General features: G+C 39.4%; 1 protein-coding gene and 1 long non-coding RNA gene across 2 annotated transcripts; one reads left to right on the forward strand and one right to left on the reverse strand.

Annotated features, from left to right (window-relative positions):
• The first annotated feature begins 224 nt into the window (after positions 1-224).
• On the forward strand, positions 225-5,487 carry LOC148098756 (uncharacterized). Its single transcript, XR_015719967.1, has 3 exons — positions 225-1,328; positions 1,619-1,726; positions 3,339-5,487. It is a non-coding gene; the product is annotated as an uncharacterized LOC148098756 (long non-coding RNA).
• A 68-nt stretch (positions 5,488-5,555) lies between these two features.
• On the reverse strand, positions 5,556-23,491 carry LOC102785742 (myosin-7-like). The gene is made up of 37 exons (XM_087851422.1): positions 18,590-23,491; positions 18,261-18,468; positions 16,989-17,132; positions 16,746-16,902; positions 16,622-16,649; positions 15,431-15,536; positions 15,253-15,345; positions 14,840-14,903; positions 14,657-14,755; positions 14,467-14,570; positions 13,939-14,077; positions 13,729-13,847; positions 13,497-13,646; positions 13,227-13,397; positions 12,834-13,143; positions 12,636-12,712; positions 12,291-12,496; positions 11,997-12,120; positions 11,727-11,863; positions 11,376-11,631; positions 11,052-11,294; positions 10,777-10,953; positions 10,537-10,682; positions 10,357-10,447; positions 9,876-10,265; positions 9,643-9,769; positions 9,348-9,466; positions 9,064-9,260; positions 8,652-8,835; positions 8,198-8,363; positions 7,981-8,105; positions 7,588-7,896; positions 7,297-7,500; positions 6,881-7,177; positions 6,588-6,692; positions 5,995-6,090; positions 5,556-5,726 (listed from the first exon to the last, which is right to left on the reverse strand). Exons 2-37 carry the CDS (start codon positions 18,459-18,461, stop codon positions 5,556-5,558), a joined length of 5,832 nt encoding a protein of 1,943 aa, XP_087707548.1. The 5' UTR covers positions 18,462-18,468; positions 18,590-23,491.
• Positions 23,492-23,697: the final 206 nt, after the last annotated feature.

Genomic DNA, 23,697 nt, shown 5'->3' on the forward strand with positions numbered 1-23,697 from the left:
GAACAATACAGGACAAAGAAAGGGGAGGGCAAGAGGTGGGGATCAGGGACAGGCTTGATATCAAGTGACTCTTATTTTATTCATTTAATTCGTAACGGGTAACTTTATATATTGTTTGTAATACTGATGAAATTTAATACTTCAAGTCATATTTACAATCTTAATATTTATATTTGTCTGGGTTTTACTTACTAGAATATTCCACATGTATTCACTATGTCTGATGAATCTTCAGCCTCCGTTCTATAAAGTCATTATTGTCACATGGTGTTGGTTGTTTGCTTACAGCAGCTGATAATCTTTCCTGATTACAACTTGCATACAAGGCAAAGCAAATGGTCTGTTTAGATTCAGGGGTTATGACAAAAAATAATCATTCATAATTCATTCAAAACCTGGTTACAAACAGTAACTTTGATTTTACTACTTAGCACCTGTCAATTCAATGCCCCCTTTTCCAAATTCCAAACAAAGTAGACAAGCAAAATTAATAAGACTAATTTGCTCCTAAAATATTGTAGCTCTTGAACAGTTTTGGCCTCATTGCTCATGCTAAGATGTTTAATCAGAAAGGCAAACTTCAGCAAAGGTCAGGCATGTGAAAGGAAGGTGAAAAGCATTTCTGGAGTCACTGCTGCTGAAACAAAGTATAGCAGCTGTTGTCAAGTGAGAGCTAAGATCACTCACCACTGTTCTGCCCAGTTTGGTCTTCACCCTTTGTCTCACAGTGTCGTCATGGCATTGTTCCCTCTCCTTTGGCCTTGAGGACAAAGATAACCCTGTGAAATTCTTGTCTGGATTTTTTCTCTCTGATTGTGAAGGGCGGCAGTGTAGCAGAAGTGCATTCTTTGATGTCACGATGGACGGGGGGTAACAGGTGCACATCACTGAAAATGCTCCATATGTTGAAATGTATCTGTTTGATGGTGTTTTCTAAATGTTTGCATTAAAGCACTGGGAAGTTTTAGCTAATTAGGGTTTTATGCCGAGTATTTTCTGTGCCCACAGTCATTGAACATTAAAAGTAGATGAACATTGTCATGGGGAGAAGCAGAGAACAGATTTTATTTTGATATCCTTTATGTGACGCAGACAGATCTCCATTATCAGCCCTTAATAACTGAGGGAATTAGAAATTTGGTTTCCTATGGTAAAATGAAAATGACCTTCACTGTGGTGCAGAGCAGTGTTCCAGTGGATCAGAGATTGCCTTCACATTGTTGGACTCATTCTCATTCTCAGCTGTTTAAGCCCCTGTGGAAATCTTCATCTGCTCTTTGGTCCCTTCCTGGCTTTCATCCCTCATCTAGCTGCCTAACCCCTCTAAGGTAAGGTCACGTGTTCTTTCATGGAAAAAATAAATGGTGTCACTTTATGCTGGGGGTGTCTGTCTAATAATCCTAAAGTATTTCTAAACATCAAAAGCCTAGATGTTAAGTAGTTGACGCACAGAAGCCTGTAGCACAGAGGTGACGGTATTAAAAGGCTGTCAAGCCCCAAAGAGTCAAAGGAAAGACAAACAAAGCCACGGCTTAGATGGTTGTGTGTCTCAAAGTCTGGATAGGAAAGAATAACACGAAGCAATTCGCTTATTTTCTTATAATCTCTCCATTAATAGTGAAGACCTTTGAAAGACAGGGTCAGGGTCAGCTTTCACCTAAACCACTGACAGCACAAGAAGGTGTGCTTCAGTCTCTACTGTCCTGCTGCAGAAGCATAATGAACGGTAAGCCTGTCAAAGATTCAAATAGGAATACATTTGCTGTAAAATGTGCTCTTATTTATTGACATACTCTAATTTCTTTTTTGTGTGTGTTTATATGGTTTATTTCCATCTATATTTGGATTTAATGTGATATATGTTCTCTGAAAGTAGCACAGTGAAAATTGATGATGTCTTTTAAAGAATAATTCTTATTAGTTGTTTTGTTTTACAGCGTTAAAACATCCGTATATCACAGTGAGAGATTGTAAGCAAACCTGAGATATTTGACAGTTGTTTAGTGCATTAGACACGAGGCTTCTTTAACCAATGTTGTTTAGTTACAGCCTGGTCTAAATCATCAGGATATTATGTTACAACAATTATACTCAACTAATTACACTGTTTTTATATTTGACCAGATTATAATGTGTTACAAAAAACACACACAGAGATATAAAGTTAAAAATGCACATCATAAATATAGTAAATAATTTACTCTTGAATTTGTTTGTTTCATTGTTCTGCACGTAGAGATTCTAATACTGTCCTCCTCTGGTTTTAGGGAAGATTTTAATCATATTTATTCAATCGTTTTCTGCTGTTCAGTCACATTGTTGGAGTATTTTAAACTGAGAGTATTTTTTTTCTCTCTCCTTTTACTTAGTGAAAGTAACTATTTCTAGCACTGCCTCCATACTCACCAATGGTCCTTGTGTATATAGTAGCATAAGATAACAAGTGGTATTGTGCTGATGGCAAAGAACTCATCACGTTACAGTTATTTCATTGAACAAGTGTCACATTATGAAGTCTCTTCACTAAAAAAGCTTTGCAGCTAATTTTAAGACATCAGGATCAGTGGTATGGGACCAGACTGAGTAAGAGACATACAAGCACTTTTACTTTGAAAATTACACTTTATTGGGGAAATAATGTTTAGGCTTCATTCTGTTTAGCAACCATAAAATTACCATTATTCTTCCCTCAGATTTATTATAAAAAAACAACAACATTTTTTAGACCATTGCAAGTAAATTTAAGCTGAATACAGACTCTCATTATAGCTTTTCTATTTTTTTCCTAAACATATTTTTGTCTACTTTGATTACTGCAGCTCGATAAATCTCAAAAACTTTCTGGATTGAGTTTTAAAGGCTTCACGCAGAATGAAATCTGCATTTGCAGAAATCTATTTCTGTGGCATATGCTGTATGAAATGATTGTAAATAGGGTGGAAAATATTTTCAGACTAACAGTTAATAAAACTTTGCAGATTTGCGGCTGCAACTGTGAGTGAATATCAGAAAACAGCACAGAATTCGACACAAGGTGGCAGAAGTTACCCACCTAACATCACACCCCAAACATGATCCTGTGTAAAACATATAGTGATTAGTAAACTGATTAGCTTCACATATTGTTAATGTGGTAACACCTTACACTTAATATCAGTTTGTCCTTAAATTCTTTTGGTACTTTATATAATTTTTATACCTTCAAAAACATTGGTATTTTGTCAGTGATGAACACGTGAAATGTAAGTTTTATATGTTATTATTGACAACTTTATGTGGTGCTACTTAAAAATGAATAAGCACACATTAATTTGAATGCACTTTGCTTTATTCTACAGTTACTTTGGAGACAAAGGAGAACCAATAGAGAAGATCCCAAAGGTCTTAGGTGGCCGTCTGTGAGTTTCACTCCTCATCTAGCCCTTTCTGTGATGAAGAATGATAAGAAAGCAAACAATGAGAGACAGATTAGTGACTGAGGACTAACAACACTCAAATGTGTCAGACAATAAGTACACCAGTAGTTGCTGCCTTAAAACTAATATTCCCATCGATCCATCCATTCACTTCCGCTTATCCTGTATCAAGGTTGCGGGGGGGCTGGAGCCCACCCCAGCTGTCTCATGGTGAGAGGCAGGGTACACCCGGACAGGTTGCCAGTCTGTCACAGGGCCAACACATAGACACAGACGACCATTCACACTCACATTCACTCCCGCATTCACACCTGTGGGTAATTTAGAGTTTCCAATTAACCTGCCCCACTAACTGCATGTCTTTGGATGGTGGGAGGAAGCCAGAGAACCGGGAGGGAACCCACGCAAACACAGGGAGAACATGCAAACTCCACACAGAAAGACACCGGCGTGATGGTGGAATTAAACTCAGGACCTTCTTGCTGTGAGGCAACAGCGCTAACCACTGTTATATTAAAATACATCAATAGAAAATAATTTTATTCACTGAGAAGCATAGGCTTCCATAGTTGAGTGTAGCTGATGAGTGTCTCTACTTATCATTTCATTCTATACTAATATTTATAACCTGCCTAGCTAAAAAGTTACAGCTAAGCCAAAAATGTGTTTTTATCTCTACTTTTATCACAGATAACATTTTACTCAAAATAAATTTATTTTATTTTCATGTTTAAATTCTAAATACCAGCAATGATCTTACATTCAACAAATTCACTGAAAATACTGCAAGTAGCAACAACAGTGAGAGCTGGGCTTAAAATTCAGTTCTGACACTGATGAAGATTAAGTATCGCTTTGTCTGCCGCTGTGCTTGAGTTTGGGATGTTTGGGGCACTTTTGGGAAATTTGTAAAAGCCTCCACTTGTCAAATACACCTTAACCTTCCTTATTCTGTTATTCTTTGTAATATAATATTATACATTATATATAATAGTCCTCAATTCATCATATCAGTGTCTACCTCAAGAAGAATTTATTGTTTTGACATTTAAACTGATATTTTCTTCAACTATTCTAATCCACAAGATTAATATTTTGATTTTAGACTATTATTGATTTTTTTCAATAATGGCCATTTTCATTTGCAGAGAATACAATGTTATTAAATCACACTGCAAAATCTAACCAATAAGGAGAGGCTTGAGAATAAATAAGTAAAATAAGCAAATAACATAAATCAGCAGGACTCTCTATGATGACATCACAACATTGATCGCTGTCCAGTGCACTGATATCAGAGAATAACAACCACTTGGCAAAAACAACATCAGAGCGTGGGTCAGGATTCTGTTATTGCATCATGTCGGCTCGGACAAAATCAACACGAATGTTTCATGAGACCAGAAATGTAGCTGAAAAATCTTGAAAAGCTTGTCCACATTTAAGGCTCAAGGCGTGTCTATAACTCACTGAGTTAGCTAACTCCAAATCTGAATTATGATGCTATAACTGGAAATTTAGACGTCTTTGTTTGTTTTGTTGTTGTTGTTTTTTTAATTTGTTGGTTTTTAAGAAGGTAAAAATATGGGTAAGTAAAGCAACACAGACAATATGTTAGCAAGCTTCATTCACAGCATAAGAGGACAAATTAGTATCTGTCCAAAAGCTGGAAATATACAAACACACAAATTAATCACGAGGTCTTTGAAAAAAGAACTATACATATATTTAGTGGATGGCAGGAGAAAGCTTAAAGCTGTTTGTTACATCCAACCTCTGCTCTTTTTATGACTCATATACTGTTATGTTTTTTATTTTTTAGCTTCGTAAAAAAACAAATATGTAAAACTACATATTTTTAGTGAAAACTGTCACCTGAATGAGACAAATGAAGAAGGCTTCTGTGAGATGATAAAATAATAATAACACTAATAAAATAAACTTGCACCACTAACCAACCACTAATGTAAATGCCACTAAAACAAACCATACAACTCAAAATAAATGGATTTTTAAAGCATCGCTTCGAATGTGTTTATTTTGTCCTTTTTTAATGAGCCATTTTACAGATTGCAGAATAAAAACAACTTGAAATTAATCGTGTTGAACTGATAATGACGCGGTGAGTTATCGTGAACATCATAACAGGGGTGGAAAACTAGAGAAGCCGCTTACCTTAGAGCCCACGTCACGACTCTTGGCACGCAGCTTGTTGACCTGAGACTCAGCAATATCAGCTCTCTCTTCAGCCTCGTCCAGCTCGTGCTGCAGTTTACGGAACTTGCTCAGGTGAGTATTGGCCTGCTCTTCCTACAGGATTCAAAAACAACGCAGTCCACAATATTAAGAGGCACGGGGGAGTCGACGTTTCTTGAAGCCACATGATCGTAAAATAAAAGGTGTCGGCACAGATGTAGCCAAAATGTTTGTGTTGCAGCAAAAATATGATATGGTATGTATCGAACAGCTATGTTTAAAACTGCGAAAACTTAAAGTATATGTATGGGAAGGAATATTTAGGTTAAAAGAAAGAGGAAAAAATCAAAGTTAGAGACAACTTTGTTAGGAATAAACTCACAGCCTCCTCTGCAGCTCTCTTGTAGGCTTTGACTTTGAGCTGGAGTTTGTCAACCAGATCCTGCAGACGCAGAATATTCTTGCGGTCCTCCTCAGTCTGAGTAAGCCATGGAGACAGATGAGAGAAAATAATGAACCTTTGTAATATTTCCGAAAACTCTGTGTGAATTATTTTGTTAATCTGTGTATAAAGGGGCAGGATAAGAGGACTCCTATGACTGAAAATGTATATTTGCCTAAGATAAAGCAGCACGTCTAATAATTTATGTCAAGTAACAGGAACACAGACCCCTTTACTCATATCTCACAACTATACATTAAATGTGCTATTAACTTCCTGTTGCTGAAACTGAAACACAGTAAAGGTAAAAATGTGAAGATATTAAATTCTTTAATAAGAGTCACACCCTGGACTTGCTGCTGACGTTAAGGAAACTTGAATCAATGTACAGAATTAACTATAGCAGGTTTTCATTTGTGTAGATTTCACAATAATAATAATTGATTTGAGAAATTACTGACTGAGTCAATTATCTTAAAGTATATGAATATATATGAATATTAATTATTTATAAATGTCTAAAAAAAAAAGACCTGGTATGTGAGCTCCTTAATGCGTCGCTCGTATTTACGGAGTCCCTTCACTGCCTCGCTGCTTTTCTTCTGCTCCGACTCCACCTCGTTCTCAAGCTCCCTCACCTGAAAAGATGCAAAAATCATTTTCTACAAAGACTCTGGTCCACCACAAATTTTAAAGCTGCTTACATTAAGTATAAACATTTATTACAATTTTAATAAAAACACATCAACTAAAAGACAGTAAACTAAATTAAGTTAAAAAAAAAAATACCTGTCATTTTTCACATTTGTGCACTTGTGATTCTTACCCTGGCCTCGAGCTTCTGCACCTGCTTCTTGCCTCCCTTCATGGCGATCTGCTCAGCTTCATCCAGGCGGTGCTGCAGGTCTTTGATGGTTTGCTCCATGTTCTTCTTCATTCGCTCCAGATGAGCGCTGGTGTCCTGCTCTTTCTTCAGCTCCTCTGCCATCATGGCAGCATCAGTGATGGCCTTCTTGGCCTTCTCCTCTGCATTCCTGCACTCCTGCACTGCCTCCTCCACTTCACTCTGAAGCTGGGATGTATCAGCCTCCAGCTTCTTCTTTTGGTTTATCAGGCTGGTGTTCTGCATATTATTAAGGTATGCAATGCAATAATATGAGAAAAAGTGTCCATCTGCACTTTAGAAAAAAAGTAAGTAAAAAGTATTCATACATCTGCATGGTTGCAGTAAACAGAACTCACCTGTGAGTGCAGTAGCTGCACTCTCTCACTGACATCCAGCAGCTCTTGCTCTGCAAGTTTGCGGCTTCTCTCCGCTTGCTCCAGAGCTGCTCTCAGCTCCTCCAGTTCAGCCTGAAGAAGGTTGTTGCGTCGCTCAACAATGGCAATGTTCTCTTTAAGGTCATCGTTGGCCCGAAGAGAGTCATCCAGCTGAATTTGGCAATCCTTGATGAGATAACATTATTCACATTAAAATTTATACCCAGTTTGAATGTAAAACATCTGAAAATTCTTTCACTTTTTTTAGTTTACCTTCATATGTGCATGGACAGCCTTAAGCTGTTTCTGGGCCTCGGCTGCCTGCCTGTTGGCCTGGCTTAGCTGGATCTCCATCTCGTTCAGGTCTCCTTCCATTTTCTTCTTCAGCCGCAGAGCCTCATTCCTGCTGCGACACTCAGCTTCAAGAGAGCTCTGCAGGGTGTCGATGGTCCTCTGCAGGTTTCTCTTGCACTGCTCCATCTCTTCATCCTTCTCGGCCAGTTTACGTTCAATATCAGCTTTAATTTGATTGAACTCAAGCTGGGCTCTTAGAATCTTACCCTCTTCATGCTCAAGAGAGGCCTAGTGGGCAAGAAGTTGCAGAATTACACATAATGGCAGTTAGTTTTACTTAAAAATGTCTTATTAATTATTCAGAGCGTGAACCTCAGCTTCCTCGAGAGCAGACTGAATCTCACTCTTCTCCTGTTCCAGTTGTTTCCGTAACTTTTCCAGTTCATGGATACTTTTGCCACTCTCACCAAGTTGCTCAGTGATGTCAGAAATCTCCTCTATGGGATGTCAAACACTGCGATTAGGATGACTTTAAAGTTTAATGCTGTGTCTACAGATCTTGTGCACAAACACCACCAGCAGATCCTACCCTGTAAATTCTTGTTCTCTCTCTTCATGGTCTCCAGATGATCCAGAGCTTCTTCATATGAGTTCTTCAGTTTGAACAGCTCAGTGCTCAGAGCCCTTGCTTCCTTTTGGGAGCTCTCCAGCTCGCACTGAGACTCCTCATACTTCTGCTTCCACTCAGAAAGAACCTGCAGTGTAACAAAGGCCAACAATAAGTCTGTGTTTGCCAGATTGATTATTCCAATTAGAAATAGTGCTCAAGGAAAGACAGCATTTATAACATTCACATTCACTCTTAACAAATGTGCTCAGAAGGGGGCAGCCTGTTGTGGATTTTTAAAACTACCACACGCTGCATGTGTGTTTATATTCTGCTTAAATAGCCCCTGTGGGTGCTGAGATTTTTTCTAGTGTAAGGCTTTAGAAGCCACCTTGCCTATTGATACTTTTGTCACAAACACTTCAGTGTGTTTCACCTTGTCAAAGTTTCTTTGTTTCTTGTCCAGAGCAGCGGCAGCAGCATTAGACCTCTCTACATCCACCATGAGATCTTCAATCTCATTCTGCAGCCTGTGTTTGGTCTTCTCCAGAGAGGAACATTTAGCATTCACTGCTTCAACAGCCTCCTCAGCCTCCTGCAGACGCTGAGCCAGCTTTTTCCTTAAGAAATCATCATTCAGAGCTGTTTAATTAAAATGCAGCTGTGTGGTGGATAACTAAACTGTGAATTCAACTGCTACAAGTGGCTGCTTGGTCATCCAACAGACAAACTTTTTGTTCGTCTTACATTTTAGTAGGAACATAATACAAACAAAAAGCTGATCTGATAGACGAACGGTAAAGTTTCTTTAGGATAATAAGCCATCTATTTAAATTTCAGACTCTTACTTGGCCTCTTCTAGTTCTTCGGTCCTCTGGATGGCATCAGTTTCATACTTTGCCCTCCACTGAGCCACCTCAGTGTTGGCTTTGGACATGCCACGCTGTAGTTCAGCTTTAGCCTCCTGCTCCTCCTCATACTGCTCCCTGAGCAGGTCACAGTCATGGCGAGCAGACTGCACTGCATGGGCCAGAGCACTCTTTGCCTGTTAAAAGAAAGTTATATGAAGAGGTGACACTTTTTAGGAAATAACTGTCTGGTGCTGTCAGCCGGCACTGAAACTTTATTTCACCTTGGTCTCCTCTTCCAATTGTCTCTTTAGATCCTCAATCTGCTGAGTGTAGGACATTTTCCCTCTTGTGAGTTGAGACACCAAGGACTCCTTATCCTCCAGCTGCCTCGAGAGCTCACCTAATGTTATGGTAAATGTAGATTGTTATTGTTCAGACCCAAAGAACACAAAAATCCTTGTCTGGTTTCAGAATAACAATTGAGTTTTCCAGGTTTAAACACTTTTATACAAAATTGAAGTGGATAGTGTTTTCTATCATACAAACCAACTACATGTAGGTAAAGGAAAAACATACCATTTTCTGTTTGAAGTTTAGCTTTCTGCATGTTGAAGTCACTGATGCAGCGCTGAGCCTCTTCAAACTTTGTCTTGTACTCATTCATTTGATCTTCCAGAGTCCTGCATGCTTTCTCTAGATTAGTCTGAAATTCAACACAAATGTTCAATATGCATGTATTATATCTGTGTCAACATGGCTATGTCAACATTGGAGAAAAGAAATTACCAAATAATGTGATTTTAGCACACCTTTGTCTTCACAATATGTTCCATATTGGAGACCACATCATCCAGCTCCAGTCTGAGCTCACTCTTCTCCTTCTCCAGTTTCTGCTTGACTCTCTGCAGGTTGTCAATCTGCTCTCCCAGCTCAGCAACACTGTCGGCTTGTTTCTTCCTGAGTGTGGCAGTAGTGGATTCATGGTGCAGAGTGGCCTCTTCGAGGTCTCTGCGCAGTTTCTGGAACTCGGCCTCCCTCTTCTTGTTCATCTCAATCTGGGCAGCTGTGGCTCCTCCAGCCTCCTCCAACCTCTCACTGATCTCCTCCAGCTCTCTGGCCAGGTCCGCTCTCTGCTTCTCCACCTTGGCTCGAGCAGCTCTCTCTGCTTCGAGCTCTTCCTCCAGCTCCTCAATACGCGCCTAGATCACAGCCAAAATCACTGTTAAAGACTTTGCTCACTAATAAGTGTTAAACTAGTTTTGATAGCATCACATATTAGTAAGTCATTACCTGAAGCTCTTTCAGTTTCTTTTGAAGCTGAATGGCAATGGCCTGCTCATCTTCAATTTTATTATTAAGCTGGCTGAGCTCAAAGTCCTTCCTGTGGGGAAGAAGGAAGATCCACTTATAGCACTACTTATATATCTTTACTTAATCTGTTTGGAACTATTAGGATGTGAATGTGCTTACTTTTTCAAATGCTCCTCAAGTTGTTGCTTGTCATTCTCAAGGTCCATGAGACTCTCTTGGGTCAGTTTCAGGTCTCCTTCCAGCTTTCGCTTTGCTCTTTCAAGATCCATCCTAATCTTCTTTTCTTGTTCCAGAGAACCCTCAAGCTGAATGTTATTAGAAAGAAGCACACTAATGTCTCCATAATACAAAGGAAAATGGTTCACCAATCAAAAAGTTAAAGTTCATTATAATTCTTACATCATCCACTTGCTGCTCCAGCTTAGCCTTGGCCTTGGTCAGAGTGTTGACTTTGTCTTCCTCACTCTGCAGGTCGTCCAGAGTTTGCTGATGAGCTTCCTGTAAAGCTTTCTTTTCCTTGGTCAGCTTGGCAATGATCTCATCTAAAGCAGCCATCTCTTCAACAAGGTTCTTGACCTGTTGCAGGTAAATGATGGTATTACAAATTCTGTGCACAGCTTAGACACATGACTCTTTTTCATACCCTTGTTGTCAGAAATAGAAATGTCAAGTACCTTGTTCTCAGTGGCATGCTTCTCTTTCTCCACTTTAGCTAGAGTTAACTCTAAGTCATCGATGTCTTTCTTCAGCTCGGAGCACTCGTCCTCCAGCTTCCTCTTCTTAGCAGTCAGTTCTGCATTCATCTCCTCCTCATCCTCCAGCCTCTCAGAGAGCTCTTTGGCTTTTGCTTCCATCTGAATTTTGTGTTTGATCAGCCCCTCACATCTTTCCTCGGCATCTGCAAGATTATCTTGCTCCTAATATTTGATGATATTCATTAGCGTATAAGATACAATATCCATGGTTGAGTGTATAAGGAATACTGTGATTAGACTTACAGCCTGAACTTGGAGCTGCAGGTCATTCTTCTCTTGGAGAAGAGTCACCATTTTCTCCTCTAGTTCCTTTCTTCGAGCTTCAGATTTTGCATAAGCTTCTTTGAGTTTTAGGAATTCTTCCTTCATGTTGGCCATCTCCTTTTCTGCCTCAGCAGATCTCAGCAGAGGTTTGATCTTGAAGAAAAGCTTCATCCAGGGCCAATTCTTAACCCCCATGAAGGCACGGATGTTCCACTGGATCACAAGAAGTGCATCCCTGTCAAAGATCAACCATTAGTACAACCAAACTCATTATGATCAATAACAGTTTTTTTGCTCCCTTCAGTTTATTTATATTTAAGTCTGTCTGACCTCCTTTCATAAATCTTCCGGAATTCCACTCTTGCGAGCAGACCTCTTGATCGAGCCTGGATTCCCGTGATTATGAGGGATAAACGGTCATCTCTCATCTCTTCAAGTTGGCCAAGAAGACCAGCTTTAAAGAACACCTTTAAGAAGCACGAATGACATTAATGTATTAGTGTTGAAGAGTTGAATTACTTTTACTTTTTACCAGATATTTCAAAATCTCTATCTATCTACTAGATAGATAGATAGATGTGTTTCTGACTTTTTCGATACCTTAGTGTGACCAAACTTATACTGGTTGTGATCAATATCCAAAGACCCAAGAAGTTTCTCTGCTCCTTTCTTGCTGTCGATGAACTGGCCCTCAGGGATAGCAGCAGGATTCAGGATGCGATATCTGTAAAATCACAGGTGTAAGTGTCTAGGAGCTTAGTATTAAAATTTTTGAAGGAATTGTATAACATGTGATCCTTTTCTTCTTTAAATAAACATCAGTTAACCCAAAAGCTCTTTGAGATTAAAATCTCTCTTTGAAGAGACACATGACCAAGAAGTGGAATGTAATACCTCTGCTTGAAATCTCCATAGAGGATCCTGTTGGGGAAACCCTTTCTGCAGATCCTGATGCCTTCCAGCACACCGTTACAGCGCAGCTGGTGCATCACCAGAGGGTTCTCCATGGCCCCTGGAGTCTTGGTCTCGTTGGGGATGATGCAGCGTACAAAGTGAGGGTGAGTCGACCTCAAGTTGGTCATCAGCTTGTTCAGGTTCTCCTGATAGCACATCATAGAGAAAAGAATTGCCATTGTCCTTCAAAATACATTACAATTCGAAATGACTTTTAAGGTCCTAAATTCAGGAATAATGTTTCTATTAACCAATTTATAACATGTACAATTATACTGATATTACCCTGTGCAAAGCTGATACAGTTTGGAAGGAAGAACCCTTCTTCTTGGTTCCACCTTTGCCCTTCCCACCAGATTCAGCTGTAAGACACAGTTGTTATTTGGGGGAAAGTGGGCAGGGGAGGGTTGGGCCAGTAGCTTATTACATGATGCTTTAATAATCACTTGTAAACTAAGATGCTAGTAATTTTTTAAAACCTACCTGAGTCAGCTCCTGCATAATTTGCAAAGAGAGTTGCAAGCAGTTTGACGGTAGACTTTTGGTACAATGTCACAACAGTTTCATTCAGAGGATCCTTGTTCTTCACCAACCAGTTGTTGATATTATAATCAACAGTTCCAGCGTAGTGAACCAGGGCAAAATGAGCCTCTGGTTTTCCTTTGACAACTCTGGGCTTCTGGAAATTGTTAGATTTTCCCAGGTGGTTGTCATAGAGCTTAGCTTTAAAGGTGGCATCACTGGCTTTGGGGAACATGCACTCCTCTTCAAGGATGGACATGATACCCATGGGCTAAAGGACAGAAAGTATAAGTGTTTGTTAAAGACTATATTTGTATTAGTTTTAGCTGAACATGTAATTGTACAGTGTTTCACCTTTTCAATTAGGTCGATACAGGCCTGCAGATCCATGCCAAAGTCAATGAAAGTCCATTCGATGCCCTCTTTCTTGTACTCTTCCTGCTCCAGTACAAACATGTGGTGGTTGAAAAACTGTTGCAGTTTTTCGTTGGTGAAGTTGATGCACAGCTGCTCAAAGGTGTTGAACTGTAAATAAAGTGACAACAGTATACTTGTTTTTAATACTAGTGTTTGTCCTGTCTGTGTTATTTCTTTTGTTGTTGTTGTTGAATTGAGGATTCTTACATCAAAGATCTCAAATCCAGCAATGTCAAGCACACCAATGAAGTACTGGCGGGGCTGTTTGGTGTCCAGGGACTGGTTAATCCTCACCACCATCCACAGAAACATCTTCTCATACACTGCTTTAGCCAGTGCGCCGACAGCATAGTACACCTAATGCAGAAATCCCCCTGTAGCTTTAGAATTTACAGATAAACCCATAATGTAAACCTTCAGCTGTTGATCATCTTATTACCTGCTGTACATTCTGTCCTTTGGTGACCCACTCGTTTCCTACTTTGACTCTTGGGTGACAGAGACCTTTGATGAGGTCAGCAGAGTTCAGGCCCATCAGATAAGCGGATTTGTCCGCATCTGAAGAAAAAACATGCAAATTTAATTCTTTCAATGTAAGCATCAGATACAGACACGTTTAACTTTCAGGCTTTGAAAGAGCTCCTCTCACCTTCTGTGCCATCAGCCTCTGCCTGCTCTTCACGCTGCTTGTTCTTAAATTTCATGTTCCCATAGTGCATGATGGCACCAGTCAGCTTGTAAATGCTATTCTTTTCTTCTTGAGTAAAGCCCAGCACATCAAAGGCATCCTAAATTAGAAAAGGGGTGTTTCTTACTTATTTTTACATAGTATCAGAGTGTACAGTGTAGAGTTACAGGGAAGATCCAGGGATAACATGGTATTTGCTCTCCGAGCCTTCAAAATCCTGCATTAAACGAGGACCGAGGATCTGACATCAGATATGTAATCCAGTCTATTCAAGTTGTATTCGCTCACATTTCATGATTCAATGATACTCGGTCATAAATACTCCTAAAAGAAATATAAAGTTAAAGCTGACATCTGGAGTGAAATTTTTTTGTGTGTTATTTGAATTTACAGCCTGTCAGGTTTAAATGTAGAATACCCAAAGTATTAATTGAACTAATATGACTTAATAGCGGCACAGGTGCATATTATTGTTGCATTTCTACTCACATCAGTGGCCATTAGCTCTTCAGCATCATTGATTGAGGCTACTGTTGTCTCTCCTTGAGAGATGAAGGCATAATCATAAGGGTTGTTGGTGATGAGCAGCATCTCTGAAAAGGAGAACCAAAGTTGGATTTTTCATTTTAGTTCTACAGGAGTGTTGTTGCTGGTTCTCGCAACTCAGGTTTTTATTTACCGAGAAGCTCGGGCTTCCTTTGAGACAAGATCTGATAGAAGATGTGATAATCTCTCTCAGCCTTGAGCTGAAAGGTGACACGGGACTTTTCCAGCAGATCTGTAAAGATGTTTGCATTATGTAGGTAGCTGATCATTGCGAACATAGAAATAAATTGGATGAAAGCACAGGAAAGGGACTTACATGTCTCTATGTCTGCAGAGGCCAACTTCCCACTGGCTGCAAAGTGAATTCGGATAAATTTACCCTGCAATGTACGAAGGAAAAAAACATTAAGAGCCTTGGGCAGTGTCAGAATATTACTGTATACCTGGAGTATTTAGGAACCACATTATACTTTCAGAAGTATGACAACTTCACCAAGCTGTGAAACATAGTAACTGCAGGTAGTGACAGAAGTGTAACTAGTAAAGTGATAAAGGTGAGCCGCCCCACATAGATTTCCATCTAGAAAATCTGGGATAAGGGTAACACTCCAAGCATGAGTTTCATTCTGCCTGATTACTGACTAGTCTAAACTCAAGACAAATAGATATAGTACAAGCCTAAGCATAAAAAAACAATCAAATGAGTTACTGTTATCAACAAAACTTTACAAATCTGGAGGAGTTGTCATTCCTGATGGTTTTGGCATTCCCAAAGGCCTCTAATGCCGGGTTAGCCTGGATGATTTGATCCTCCAGAGTACCCTAAGAAGAAAAAAAAGCAAAACCTTTATTCAAAACACTTACACTGCAGGAAAAGCTCTACATCCTGTAAATTGAAGATTCAAACCTTTTTCTCAGAGCCTGTGTCCTTTTTCCCACTTCCAGCTGCAATGCTGGCAAAGTACTGGATGACTCTCTTGGTGTTGACAGTTTTCCCAGCACCAGATTCTCCACTGAAAACACAAATAGAATGATCAAACAAACAGGACACATTATTCTTTTGGCTGTTCCCTGCACGTCAGCTCCAGTATATCCACCATCCCTCCTGTGCACATGTTCAAACCATCTTAGTCTCGCCTCTTTAACTTTGTCTCCAAGCTGCTTAGCTTGAGCTGTGCTCATTTCTAATCTCGGCCATCCTGGAAAGATCCTGGAAAGAAAATCTTCGCATTGTCAACTCTGCCACCTAAAACTATTCACCATACGTCATAGCAGGTCCTTTTCATCCATCCTTTTCACTCTTGCTGCAATCCTTCTGTCACAAATCGCCCCTGGCTCTCGTCTCCACCCACCCTGCCTGCACTCTGTTGTTCGCTTCTCCTGTACACAAAAACATTGCTTCGGATGGTTGACCCCAGGTATTTAAATTCATCTGCCTTCGCTATCTCTTCTCCTTGCATGTTCACCTTTCTGCCTGTCTCACTCTCATTCACCCACACCTCTCCAGACTTTCTTCCAACAGCTCCCACTTTCACTACAGATGACAGTGTTGCCTGCAAACGTTACAGTCCACAGAGATTCCTGCCTGGATTCCTGCCTGACTATCTGTCAGCCTGTCCCTCACCAAAGCAAGCCAGAATGGACTCAGACCCTATTCCCGTTGCCTCGCCTTGAACTCAAGTAGACAATCCAGTCATCTCTATAATAAGCCACCCTCTCTCATTGTACTTGATTTGTCTATGGCAACAAGTGAAAAGCACTATATGAGTTCATTAGAATATGCAATACATATTAACTGTTTTAGAGATATTAGCGACATTTTAAAGCCTTCTTTTGAATTTCTTTCCTATTAAATTAATGAAATGATGCCAACATTAAATCTTTCCAATATACCATACTAAGATCTTCTGTTCAAGGACTTCATTTACATACTAAACTGACAAAGCACCACTTAAGCTAATATTCCTGTGGTTAAGTAGACCATTGAGCATGTCAGCAAAAACTGAAAGGTTTCCAGATGGCACTTAGTACAATTCTCACTGTATGATTTACTGTAATTACCAAGATCAAACAAACAGAGTCAAAATGAGTGACTTACGTGATGAGAATTGACTGATTTTCTCTGTCTGTAAACGAGCAGGACATATAAGTATTTTAGGACAACTCTTACTACAAAATCTTATTTTGATTTCAACATACTTCAACAATGGAAGGTAAATTACCAGTTAGCATGTACTGATAGGCATTGTCAGAGATGGAGAAGATATGAGGAGGAGCTTCACTCCTCTTCTTTCCTCTGTAGGCAACGACCACCTCCTGGTTGTAGACTGGCAGCCACTTGTAGGGATTGACAGTCACACAGAACAACCCAGAGTAGGTCTGATAGTTGGTGAAAAGAGGAGAGCAAAGTGTTAAACATGTAGAATTTGTGGGAGGGCAGTTAGTGTGTTGTGCTGTCAGCTCACGTAGATCATCCACGCTGCGTAACGCTCTTTGAGGTTATACAGCACAGCTGGTTCATGGAGGAAGGTGAACATCGCCATGTCTTCAATTTTATCGAACTTTGGCGGGTTCTGAGGGTGCACATCGCAATCCTTCACTGTGACGGTCTGCAAAAAAGGACACAGTAGGTCTTAATATGGACTTATTTCCAATATATTGAAGGAGATCTATCAATCTAGGATGAATTATGCCAAACAGTTTGAGAGGAAAAGAAGAAAAGCACAAAACGAAGAAAAGCATGTATAACCCAGTTAAGTCGGTTCGGTGAACAGGAGTACACTGGAGGACTGCTGTATCTTTGACAGACATAATTAAATATGGCTATCCACTTTAATGTGACAATACAAATATTGGCTTCTTAAAAAGTTTGCAAAAGTACCCATTCATTACATAAATGCACTCATGGTTGGACTGGCTCTTGTCTAGTCTTATTGTTGACTCAAAGCTTTATCCGTTTCATGTCTTAGAGTTAACCAGCTAGTCTGGAAGTTCTTAATGCAGATCCTCGCAGCTGCAAGGCTACAGTGTGAACTTGTTGGAGTCTTTTAAATGCTTTTTATCCACTTTGCATAAGAACCTTAACATTTAAGGAAAAAATAAATATTTTACATATTTTTGTGTGTGTGTGTGTTTTAGCCAAACAGAGGCTGTAAAATAGTAAATTTCTTATATAACACTTTTCTACTTAAGCATTCAAAGCCTCATTCACCGATTAATACAAGCACTTTTTCTACACCCAAGAAAAATCTAACTTTCACACACATCCATACTCCTGTGAACACATCAGAGAGCAGCTTGGCGTTCAGTATTCCCAAGGATATTTAGGCATGCATACTGGAGACTGGAGCAGCCAGGGACCAAAAGCCAACCTTCCAATTAGTAGATGACCTGCCCTACCTCCTGAGCGACAGCCACTGTATGCTGATATTGCATCTCAAAATATAGAAGAAATTATGTAAAGCTGTACTTTTTACTACTTGGTCCTAAAAATGGTACACATAATTACCTTGAGTGGCAAAGTTTAGGTTGATTGAAATATATTTTTATTGTACTCTTGCTTCTGAGTGCGTTTGACAAAATAAACAAAATTCCATATTTATGTTCAGTTGAGCTCAGCTGTGTCATGGAGAAAAAGACTTTTCTGGTTGTATCTATACTACATTTGTTAAAGGAAAAATAAGTTCACACCATTTTGGTCATAGTTAGGAAACCAGCTGTGCCAACAAATCACTCACCTTCCCTTTCTCAGTCTGAGCAGTGACTTTGTCCCCATCACGGCTGGTGATCGAAGCCTTCACATATTCATCACTGGGGTCAGGAACAAAACACTCCTTCTTCATGTCAAACGGGCGAGTCTGGGCCTCCAGACGCTCCCTGTCTGACTTCCTCAGGTAAGGGGCCGCTGCCCCAAATTCTTTCATGGCAGCATCACCCATTTTTCACCTAGTGCACAACAAAAAGGGACAAATTACTTATGCTGCAGATAAAGATTTTTCTTTTTCCTAAATTTTTTACATAACGTTATATTTCCATTTTTCTCCAGTGTCCATTTGGACACGCTTACCTTTATCCTTACTGAGAAGACTGAGGTGTAATGGTCCTGAGGAAAGATATAATGGAAAATGGTGAGACTGGTCTGCGGCACAGATAAGCCTAGAGCATCAAGATCTAATTTCTCTGTTTGTGAGCACCCATCCTCATGCCTTACCTTGAGATAGAACGGTGACCTGTTGGAGTTTCACCATGAGTTCTCCTTATAAGCAAAGCCCCTCTGCCAAATATGGAGGAGCGCTTTAAGGCCCAGGAATGTTTTTGTGTCTGGTTGGGCTGGGAGTTAGTGAAGGGAGGTGGTTAATGAGTGGTGGAGGGTAATATAGAAATCAGCGGGATAGAGTCTTATCAGTGATGGAGTCTCCCAACGAGGCCATATTTGGAGCTCCGTGCATGCAGTGCTGTGATTAATCATAGGTATCCTCAAGCAGCCAGGGGACCACAATTCAATCTTTAAATAGACATGGGGAGGAATTCCTCTGTCATCATCCCTTAAGTGTGCTTGTGTTGCAGGAACAATACATGTCGTACCGAACAGAGGCATCCTCGTTTAAGACAGGCAGAACTAGCACAGGGTGAAGAATGTTTAAATGTATTTAAATGATGTGTCAGTTACACAGATCCTGCAGGGGTCGAAAAACTCTTACCAAAAATGTATTTTAGTAAAACCTTAAGATGTATATATATTCATCATAGGACAGATACTAACAAAAAGCTGTTCTTTCTGCACATCACTGTTATACATGGTGATTAAATAAAATTAAATAAAAAAATACAAAGATCAAGAAATTCTTATTAAGGCCCTGCCCACACATGCATGAGATTTTCAAAAAAGTTTTGTCCTGTCATCAACTTTTCTACAACATTTTAGACTTTTTGGATGAACTCTTGTACTTGGCGTGCTCTTAGTAGTGCTATCCTTTTTTTCATAAAACCCCCTATGTATGTCTGTGTCAGTGTAGTGTAAGACAAGTAGATGACAACACTGAATTTATCTTTTTTTTTTGTTGTTGTTGCTAAAATTCAGAGTGGAGGCGATTTAAGTTAGTTATTATGTATCAGTTTTGTTTGTTTGTGTATTCTTTGAATAATTTAATCTGATATGATCAGAAATAAGTGAGTTACAGATTGAAACGTAAGTAAGTCAGCTTGAAACCCAAGGTAGTTGTAGTGTCTAAAACCCAACTATAAACTAGGTGTGAAAAAAATCATTTAAATAAAAATAATAATAAGTAGTAATAGTAACTAATAATAATAACTTTAACAATGAAAACTAACTGAAGCAAAATTTTGTACTTACAAAATATAGGTAATTTAGCAATTTAAAACAATTATTATAAAAAAAAAATGCTTTGCGTGTAGTTTGTAGTATCTGCTATAAAACTAGCAAAACAAATATGTGATGCAGCCAGAAGTAGTTTTTATGTTTTATCTATTTTTCTAAAGATTGTGCAAATTTACAAAAACACCCTTAGATAACAATAATTACGAAACCCACCAAAAACAAACGCTAACTGCAATAAAAACTAAAAACTGAAACAACAGTGGAAACAGAAATGAGAAAAAATGTGAAAAATAACCACAAATAAAGCCTTAGTGAAAAATGTGTAACCATGTAATCCCTGCTTAGAGCAACAAAGCATCCTTTGAATATTTTCCCATCCCAAGGATGTTGCTGAAACACAAAAGACGGCGCACAACGTATCTGGGCAGATATTTTAGAGAAGTATGTTATGTATGGTTCTCAATTACTTTAGGAGCTTAGGGAGAGGCATCGTATTGTGTGTAGTTATCACAGAATGAGCTTTGTGGTAACAGAAACAGACATCACATACTGAGTAAGTCGGTCTAAATAAAGAGCATAAGCATTTGAGCTCAACTAGGCGACAAGTGCGGAGTAACACAGACAGAGGTCTGCCACAGGTGACATGCTTGAGATTCACTGAAAGGCAATGATGATGACACACACCAGAGGGCTCAGCATCGCACTGAATCGGTCGTGTTGTGCAAAGGTTACTGTAAAAGGCACCTCCCATTATCAGGCAGCAGCTAGCAAAAGCTGGCCCCATGGTTACAGCCCCGTTTAAATGGCATTGTAACTTTGAAGACAAAGATAACTGTGTGAAATTCCTGCAGCACTTGATCGAGGAGAACAGCCACGGCTTTCAGGGTGCTGCTATTGCTTGCAGCCAGGATCAACTGTAGCAGATGATGGTTTCACACTGATGTCAGTCTCACATAAATCTCCTGAGAGTGACAGATATTATCCCACAGCCTATCAAGTGAGAATGTCCCTGCTTCTTTGTGGGGTCGGAGCTTAACTGCCTTCAACATTGTACCACGATTTACTTTAGGTCATAATAATGATATGATATGTACAATAACAAAGAAAAAAAGAATGCATTAAAACTCTGTTAAGTATAATCCCACCGCTCAGACCTACTGATATATAGTCCCATTAAATGTTATCTGTATAACTTTAACAATATAATACTGTTTAATAATGTGCAACTTACACACATGCATACATTATGCATAGCACTCATCACAGCCAGCAGCTAGCACCAGTAATAACAGCTCCTTGAAAGGTTAAGAGATAAAAGGAGGGTCAATGGCTGCTGACAAGAGCTGAGATTATTTCCATTCTGATAACTTCCCCGGCCCTCTTATTGACAGCTGGCGTCAGCTGGAAGTGAGAGATTCCATGCCCTGCTAAAGAGCAAGTGGAGATAACATCAACCTTAAAGGTCAAACGTGACTGAAATATTTTCTCTATGTCACAACAAATACACATTGTCACCACATACACTTAATTAAATACAAGGTTGGCCTTGGGCCCAGAGGACGTCCACACGACAGGCAGCTTATGTTACAAACTGTATCAGGGAGTATTATGATTTTTTAAAAGAAAAAAGCCCACTTACATAAAAACAATGTTTTTAATGTGCTTTACTCTGTATTTCACTGTAGAGTATTTATAAAAGTGCTGTGTAAATAAAGTTATCACTGCCATTGTGGGTTAGTTTTGCAGTCTGTCTAGATCTGGAAACAGGAATGTTTGGAAGAATTTCAACAATGAAATTAGAAGATTAAAAAATGAGAAGATTCTATTGAGAACTTCAAGGTACAGTCTAATATATAGCTTCATATGTGGTCTAATTACAGAAGCAGGGAATTGCTGTGTCATTCATGGCTTGTTTTATTCACTCGAGCGTGAGCTCCGATATCTTGTTAATCACACTGATAATCTTCAGCGCATGCTGTGGTGTATGTGGTGTGAGCAGAGGTGTGAATGTGCTTTCATTAGCTCATAGACAAACTTCTGTACCTGTGGGACCAAACAAGGAGTTAAAGATATGGGATGTAATAAGAGAAGACAAAGGGCTCCCTAAATTTCACACAAAGGGATTCTGGGGCCTCCCTCTCCTCCCTCCTCTCTGGTCTCCTGCCTCATATCTATATTTAGTCTCCAGCGGAAACAACAACCACTAAGACCTGACAGCAGCACCAAGGCAAAGCTCTAGACAGGTAAGATTAGCAGTTTCTGTAAATGATAAAAGCAATGGTGCCTCTACACCATAGGTGTCAAACTCTGGCCCGCGGGCCAAATTTGGCCCGCAGCCTAATTACATTTGGCCCGCGAAGCCAATACTAAATTATTATTAGAGCTGGCCTACTGGTATTATACAGCTAATATATATATTGTTTAGTATTAAGCTTTGCTTGTTCCATATTCAGTTTTTCAGCAAAACTTGTTTGAGTCCATAAGAAAAGATTCCTTCTTAAATCTGGAGGAAGATTTTTTTTTCAATAAATATTAATGTTAGCCCACGACCTTGTTCCAGTTTTGAATTTTGGCCCACTGTGTATTTGAGTTTGACACCCCTGCTCTACACCATTGCAACTATTAGGGATCAGAAACGGCTGCATTTTCAAATATTATGTTCAAGACACTGTAAAAAAAAAACATTAATTGATTAAAAAGTAAATAAACCAACAGAGTCGAACCTGCTAGATTAAGCATAAAAATCCTGACATGCAGTTTGTATTGCATCCCATTGTGTTTATTTTTCTGTCAATGTTTGCTTGTTAATCCTCTGGAATTCTCCCCAGGCCTTTGGAGCAGACAGACCTGGGCAGGGATTCACTGACCAGCTGCAAGTGATTACAGGCGGTATTACAGTAGGTCCAAGTATGAGCACTGGTTTATGTTTGACCTTGAGGTCCAGGCTCTTGGGCTGTCTTGACCTCTATTTTAAGAACATTTTGTTTTTTCTCTCGTCTCTTTTAGTTATCATCACTATCTCACTGTTTAACTTTTCTATTCTTTCCTACTTCTTCACTCGACTTCAAATTTTCCCATTTAGGCCTAGAGCTTGATATATGCCAGTGCTTTGGATTTTACACCATAGCACATGTGTTAGCGTGACATAAAGCTTTCCAGTAAAGAACTACAGACCTACATTACTTGCTTTTTGTGAGTGTAGACAACTGCTGTTTCCTTGTTTTCACAGCGCTGACAGAATCTGTTCTGAAGCCTCTCCTTATCGCATTTTATTAAAAGTGATTATTGTTCATGGTGTATTCCCCTCAGCATGGTCTGGTCAGTTTCACTATTATAGATTTAACTGAACACTTGTCTGCATTTGTAATTGTACACTGGTGTGCTCTAACCCAGTGTACAATTACAAATGCAGACAACAAAGCTGAGAAGTCGAGATTAACCCATCCCCAACCACAACCAGGTCCTTTCAGCTGTTGGATTGACCCGAAGCAATTCTCCCATTTATCATATATCTATCTACAGTAGCTTGTGAAGCCTTGTGGATGGGCCTGTGTCTAGAATGGGATGTGTCATGAAACCTAAATGTGTTAACTACGAGCCACTATCCCATACCTGACTCATGGTTTATGTTATAATCTACTTCAAAGATACTTATGGGAGGACGCCTTCAAATGTATTTGACATCAATATTTTTTAGCATCTACAACATTGTAGCTGCATTTTCACCATTAATAGGTATATCAAAAATTTTATGTTTTTAACTACCAGTTAATACAGTATAATCCATGTACTATTGCATTATATTGCATGTGTTAGAGGTCATTCAAGTCTTGTAC

The sequence above is a fragment of the Neolamprologus brichardi genome, chromosome 14, assembly GCF_056152115.1.
Source record: "Neolamprologus brichardi isolate AB-2024 chromosome 14, ASM5615211v1, whole genome shotgun sequence".
NCBI lineage: Eukaryota > Metazoa > Chordata > Actinopteri > Cichliformes > Cichlidae > Neolamprologus > Neolamprologus brichardi.

Bases quoted from the DNA above. Each gene is read 5' to 3' on its own strand.
- LOC102785742 (XM_087851422.1), bottom strand. From the start codon at position 18,461: ATGGGTGATGCTGCCATGAAAGAATTTGGGGCAGCGGCCCCTTACCTG. The intron at 16,650-16,745 runs GTAATTTACCTT...GCTCGTTTACAG, and splicing joins CTATCAGTACATGCTAACTG to ACAGAGAAAATCAGTCAATT. The intron at 15,537-16,621 runs GTAAGTCACTCA...TTGTGTTTTCAG, and splicing joins AATCAGTCAATTCTCATCAC to TGGAGAATCTGGTGCTGGGA.